The 6605-nt window shown below is 41.5% G+C and overlaps 1 protein-coding gene across 4 annotated transcripts; it reads left to right on the top strand.

Moving 5' to 3' along the window:
- The first annotated feature begins 316 nt into the window (after window positions 1-316).
- Window positions 317-6599, top strand: LOC118741065 (serine-rich adhesin for platelets). Of its 4 annotated transcripts, none has more exons than XM_036472879.1 (3): window positions 317-458; window positions 1548-3050; window positions 3192-6599. In XM_036472879.1, exons 2-3 carry the CDS (start codon window positions 1875-1877, stop codon window positions 6222-6224), a joined length of 4209 nt encoding a protein of 1402 aa, XP_036328772.1. In that variant the 5' UTR covers window positions 317-458; window positions 1548-1874; the 3' UTR covers window positions 6225-6599. The 4 variants fall into 4 exon arrangements, with proteins under 4 accessions (XP_036328772.1, XP_036328775.1, XP_036328773.1 ...); XM_036472882.1 differs by having other exon boundaries at window positions 318-337; XM_036472880.1 differs by lacking the exon at window positions 317-458 and adding an exon at window positions 481-499.
- The last annotated feature ends 6 nt before the right edge of the window (window positions 6600-6605 follow it).

The raw sequence follows: 6605 nt of genomic DNA, 5'->3' as shown, positions 1-6605 counted from the left end.
ATGAAAATTCCATTTGTTCGGCGCTAGCGCCGCGTTATTGTGGAATGCTCCATACTAATTGTACGGGAATGAGGAGTTTTGACAGTTGTTTGGCGCTTGATGCGCCAATTTAGGGACGGCAGTATGGGCAGATAGTCCAATACTAAAGTCAGCTATTTATCAGACTAGTAATCGCTGCTGCAACGCGCAATCTTGTATTCCATCATTCTTAACAATTATTTGCATCACGAACAGAAATCGAGCAACCCTACAAGATTCAGCACATTTTCCGTTCAGCACTATAAAGTAATCGTATAAAAGTAACGAGTAAGTAAAATTTTCTGCCGTGTGTACTCCGGTAAGAGTGCTGGCCAAATATCTTTTTAATTTAGAATAAGATTTCTCCAAGATAATGGATCTTATTTAAAATGTGAATTTTCCAAACGGTAGCATTTGTTTGTACACGGCTTTTGGTTGAGGTTTGTTTCCATTCGTGGAATGGTATTCTGAAAAAAACTTCGTATGTACTTCCTTGGGATTAACTCAAACCGATTTGTTTTCACTTGGTAGTACATTTCGTGTTTTTGAGTTTGTGCCATCGGATTTTCCTTCCGAGATTTGTGTAAACATGCTACTATGTTGATGTGGCTAAAGGACGTGGTTAAAGCCAAAGCTACCGCATTTTTGCCTAAAAAAATTAAATCGAAAAATTTTTTATCAAACCATTTTTATTAGGGGTGTGAGCGTGTGAAAGAGATGTATAGAGGCTATTGATTATCAGCTGTCTTATAGTAACAGCTGTTAATTAGGCACTATGGCATTCAATCCCGGGATTCCGAAACCCGAGATTTCGGGACATGGAGAAGTGTCGGGGAGAATGAAACAGATGTTGAAAACGAAAACATTAATTAATTTGACATGAAAAATGCGAAATACAGAGCACCAAAATTTTTATTCAAAGTGAACTTGAGCAATTTTGGAAGTGAGTTTCAGGAACTGCCTGAATAACTGTACTTGTTTAAACATTTTGTGCTAGAACTGTCCCAGTAAGAACCCTAGTTGTTAACTAATGCGTTATATACGACACGTACTACAAAAAGTTTGTGTGAGAAATTCAAAAACTTTGCATAATTTTATATAGGGCTCCTGGAGAAATCTAACGCATAATCGTTTCAAGTGTGAGTAGTTTTCTCTTTCTGTTAAATGCAAAATTTGTGATGGAAGTCGAATTCCCGAAAAATCCCGGAATTAGAATTTTTTGTATCCCGAAATCCCGGAATTGTCAAATTGCTTCGGGATTGAATGCCCTATTGGGCACTATTCTGCATACATCAGTGATGTATAATATTTGTATCACTAAATGAGTACCAAAAATATTGATCGAATAAATTACGTTCGGTACATATTTTCTTATAAATTTATCAAGGCTTTTAACAAAAGGAAATATACTTATAAATTAACTAATTTAAACTGAATTCAATAACGATTTGCTTATTTTGTTGGCACAAATTTTATCCATAGAAATATACAATTTGCAATATTTAATATGTATATTCTCAACATTTCAGAATTCTGGTTGGTTTTTGGTTGGCTCCAAAAAGGCGGTCTTATACGCTTCATTAACGTACATTCATAGTACATATGTATGTACATATATCCCAAGCTTGTGGTCTGCTGTTGTAGCAGCATACAAATTCCCCAAAAGTTTTTGGGGAGTGTTGCTGGAGTAACAGTCCTTGGCCAGATATAAACCTGGGTCGTTCCGGTTACGTAGACCCGACTGTCGTAGGAACGATCTTATCTAGCTCAGGAATTTCGGTTCAAGAGGCGAGTTTAGTTTTTTGCTTTTTTGTAAACTACATAACAAAATAAACCGCTTTTGCTGTATGTAAGTCATGCCCATCAATAGCGGCATTTCTACAGTGAACATTGAAAAACTATCAAAGCATTCATCTGGAACCAGTAACTTCGCCTTTACAATGGCAGCGAATAGAAGTGGCAATACGTCCAGCGAGGCGCAATCGTCAAGTAATTCGAATAAAAACATCGAAAATTCGTTGATTAAGCATCAGGGCCAAAAATGGCAGCAATTCTTTGATTTTGATAAAATGTTGAGGCAAATCCGCGTCGCTGAAAAGCAACATCATCGTCATAAGGGTGAAGGTTCTTCAAGTAACAATGGAAAGAATTCTCCATCCAGTTCATCTGCTACATCGTCAAAGTCCAACGCATCCACATCCAAGGGAAGCCGATCTCTACGCCAAGTGCAACGATTAAGTGGTAACGATATGCACTATTACGGCATCGTGCCCAAGAAGACATCAGCGGATGTTATCGTTTGCAGCATTTGCCGTGGCATTTACACTATGGTCGGCTTTAACAATCATATGATGATGCAACATCCATCTGCATGGGGTGCAGCTTCTACAAAATTAAGCCATGCATCAACGGCGAATGAAATGTACAATTTGATATCAAACGATAATAGTCAAGATTGCGGTCGTGAGGGATCAGGTTCCACAGCACCTAACGAGATTTTGGGTTCACCCTCTGATTTGTCTGGTATTATGTCGACATCATCCAACGCATCGTCATCATCATCTTCCGTGTCGACAACTTCTTCAACTTATGCAGCTACACCGCGTCATAAAAGTAGCAAAAGTAATAGTGCAACGGCAGGGAGTAGCTCCGGCGGCAGCAGTAGCACCAGTGGCAGTCGGTCGCGGAGTAAACAATCACGCCACAATAGTAGTAACGCCCATGCAGCTTCGGTCGGGATTCATACGTCCAGCACCCCCAGTTCGGAAAATACTCAAGCGCCGAGCAAAAGTTCCAAGAAAGGGGCTAGTAGCTCAAGCTCTAATGCGAACAAAAGCGACAATGCGAGCAATGCGCAGACATTAGTTACATCTGCATCAACAAGTTCTAGTGCAGGGGGAAATAGTAGTAAACATAGCAAGGACACGATAACAGATACGGTGGCTACAACTCAAATCGCACTTTACTCGTCATCATCGAATTCGTCGTGCTCTTTGCCACCGACTCCAAAACTGAGCACCAATATATCTGAGGTAGGTTATATATTCGTCTGCAGACTTCGCATATGAGGTGTTACATAGAATTACAATTTGCCGTTTAAATAGTTAGGACCAAACATTCCGTTCCCTATATACCCCTATTATGAGTCTCATTTTTCTAATTGAAAATTCTAGGTTAAAAGTCCCGCTTTCGTTGCCCAAGAGTCCGCCGATTCATTTGTATCCAGTTCCAGCGGCGAATACGAACGCGCAAACTCAACTGGCAAAGCACTTTCCTCAAAATCACCACATACAACAAATACAACAAAAACTAAGGCTAATACAAGCGCTGCTTCTAGTTCTATTCCTATTGCGAGAGAATCAAGCAAGGTTTCTGCTGTTAAAGACATAACAAACTTTGACTCAACTCAATTGAGTGAGCTCGATCAGGCCGTTTCCTCAATTACTGAATGCACTTCAATAGAAGGAGCAGCCGATAAAAAAATTGGCAGCTCTTTAAAACATGTCATGGACCCTACAACTAATGTAACAGCTACAAATAACATTTTTCAAATGCCAAGCTCTAATCCCGTTACTGAAAACAACAACGATAAACTACATCAAATAATCGCTACTGCTACAGCTAATAACATGAGTGTGGGCCAATCAGCAATGCAACCAAACTATGTGGTACCGCAAGAAATTGTACAAGCCTGCGAAGATGCTCTTCCGCATAATACTTCCGATGATAATTCCATACTGACTTTTGACGACGTTTTCGATAGTAAATTTATCAATGAAATTCTCAGTACGGCTGACACGGAAATACATTTTGACGAAAACGAATTGGATACGGCAGCTGTATCACAGCAGCAGGAACAACATCAGGTATATCAGCACCAACAGGTGCCGTCAGGGGCTAAGCGCATGCGCTATGATGAGACAATATTAGCAAGCGGGCCACAGCAGCAGCAGCTACAGACTCAACAGCAAGGCCAAGACGTTGAAATAACCGGTGAATTTGTCGCCTATCAACAGCAACAACAACAACAGCAGTATGTGCCCTACAATGTTGCTACTCTAGAGGATTTGAAGATGTTCAATGGATCCGGTCCATTGGTAGAGCAACATCAGCAGATACCAACGCACTTACAGCATGCAACAGAACAGCAGCAGCAACAACAACAACAACTCACCGCCATCGACGCAATGCAATTACAACAGCTTCTCTACCAACAACAAACATTGAATACACACTACGATAACAACATGGTGGATGATCATACAGATGCAAACCAATTGGCTATGCAGCAACAACAATACGACCATAATGATATTGTTAGCGCCAAGCAATTGATGGATATGTGTGCCACGGTTGATATGAAATCGAACAAGTTAAGCGATTTTTCTACCATTTCGTCAACCGCTGGTGCGTATGTGAATGCCTATGATAATATGGCAGCACACTTTCAACTATACAATGTTCCCTCACTCACAGATGATAATTTGGAAACAGCAGAACATGTGTCCACTGGTGATGAGAATGGCATTCTAATGCCCACCATTGTTAGTGGTATGCAACGGGCTTCACAACAATATGTGCTTCCGGGCAGCGCTGGCGAAGATCATTTGATTTATGAAATAACTGATAACAATCAGGTGGCTGTTATAAGCCAGCAACGACAGCAGCAAATGCTTACAGATTTTCTAACGCACACCAATTATGATCAGGTTGCAACGGAAATGAATACTGATGCACCCAGTACAGTTTCGCAACAGGTTCTGCAACCAACCAATAACGGCATGTCAATTAAAGAAGCCGGCTATGAAAATGATGACGATTTACTAGAATTTGACTACTCTCTTTTAGAGACGGTTAAATCGATCAGCAGCAGTAGTAGTAGCGGAACAAATAATGGCGGCAACTCAAAGTCCATAAAGACCGAGTTGAACACCAGCGGCAGCAGCGCTAGTAAGTATTATGAGGATATGTACTTGAATGCCTACCTCTACACAGGTATACCTAAGCCCATTGCAATCAACTGCTTTGGTCTTATCAAGCTGCCTTTTGCTGCGGCAACAACATTCAGGAAACACATTTTGAACGCCCGCAAAGCCAACAACAGCCCAATTACACTGAGTGGCGGTGGCATCAATGGCATGGTGTGCACGAATTCATCGACCGCTGTCCGCTTATCTAGCAATACCAAGTCGATGCAAAACTACTTCGGCAACTCATCGACTAATTCTTTAGGCGGGAATGAGTTTTCAATTGGCAGTATTACTATAACGAACTCGTCTCTTTCGCAAAGTCAACTATATGCAGCACAGCAGAAGCAACATATTGCGGGTAATACCAGCAACGGCGGCATAGAGATCACCTTCAACGCAAGTTCTAATGGCTGTAGCTCGGCTGTGTCTCCCGTGTCGTCCATGCAACGTTCCCGCTCAAAATCGGGCAACTCATCGACCAGTGGCGGCAGTAGTACCGCAAGTGTGGGCGCCACGCTTGTGCGCAGCAAATCACAAACCGGTGCACCTGTTGCTGTGGTTACGCCCACGAGCCGTTTGCCACCACCACCTCGGCCTAGCACCGCTGGCCCTGTGCTTGCGCAAACCAGCAAAACCATATTTGTTAACAACACAGCTATGAATGGCAATGATCGTGTCAAATTAATAAAGCGCTGTATGCCGCTTGCCAGTAGCAGCAACAACAACCATAGCCGAAATGACGGTAGCAAACGGCAGAAGTTTTCACCACGTCAAATTGCCGATTTCCTAGGGGGCGTCAGTCACAACAAAAGTGGTGGTAGCAGCCACAAATCAGTGTCGGCACAACAGTCTGCTGACTCTGTTGGAACCATTGGCGGCAACAACAACCATGATGCTGTTGCAAATAACAACTCGGGCACCAGCAACGCCACCAACACCACCACAACGGCCAGCAACGCCAATTCTGACGAACAGTTGAAATTGGAACGTGTTGCCCGATTCTATGAGCGCCGTCGAAAGTTGTATGATTTGGCGCGCAATACTCGTCAACAGCAGCAGCAGCAACAACAACAGCGCGCACAACCGTCACAGGTGCAACAAAACCTGCTGAAGCAACAACAGCAATTATTCAAAATGCTCAGCGATTATGGACAATTGAATGCCAACTGCAAGAGCGCTAATGTAAATCCAAATAACAACAACAGCAGCAGTGAAATTTTGCGCATTTCTGTATGAAGCATAGTCGCTAAAACCGAGAGGGAATGTGGGAAATCAATACAGTCTCGTTACGAGTTTAGCAAACTGTTATTGTAGATTGTGGGAATATGTTTAAAATTTTAGTTGTACTTTTAATATAATTTAGGTATATTAAAGTATACTACGTAGAAACTTGTCTGTGGCGTTCGTGAAATATGTATTAAAGAGAGTTTGGAAAAATAAGCTCTTTGATATGCGATCCACCGCTTGCATAACGATTGAATAGATACAAAAAATTTTAATTTTAGAATGAGATAAATGAGAAAGTTCAAACGCCACAGCATTAAATTAACATAAATAATTTTGTGGTGTTCAAGATTTCTAATTAGGTTTTACTTAAATTTAAGTATTTTTTTTTTT

This window comes from Rhagoletis pomonella, unplaced genomic scaffold (genome assembly GCF_013731165.1).
Source record: "Rhagoletis pomonella isolate Grant_MI unplaced genomic scaffold, Rhpom_1.0 Rhpom_scaffold_00006, whole genome shotgun sequence".
Classification (NCBI taxonomy): domain Eukaryota; kingdom Metazoa; phylum Arthropoda; class Insecta; order Diptera; family Tephritidae; genus Rhagoletis; species Rhagoletis pomonella.
The sequence above is the reverse complement of the archived record's forward strand: the minus strand, read 5'-3'. Positions and strand labels throughout refer to the sequence as shown.

Excerpts from the sequence above, each read along its gene's own strand:
- LOC118741065 (XM_036472879.1), top strand. The coding sequence starts at position 1,875 with ATGCCCATCAATAGCGGCATTTCTACAGTGAACATTGAAAAACTATCA. Across the intron at positions 3,051-3,191 it reads TGAGCACCAATATATCTGAG|GTTAAAAGTCCCGCTTTCGT; the intron begins GTAGGTTATATA and ends TGAAAATTCTAG.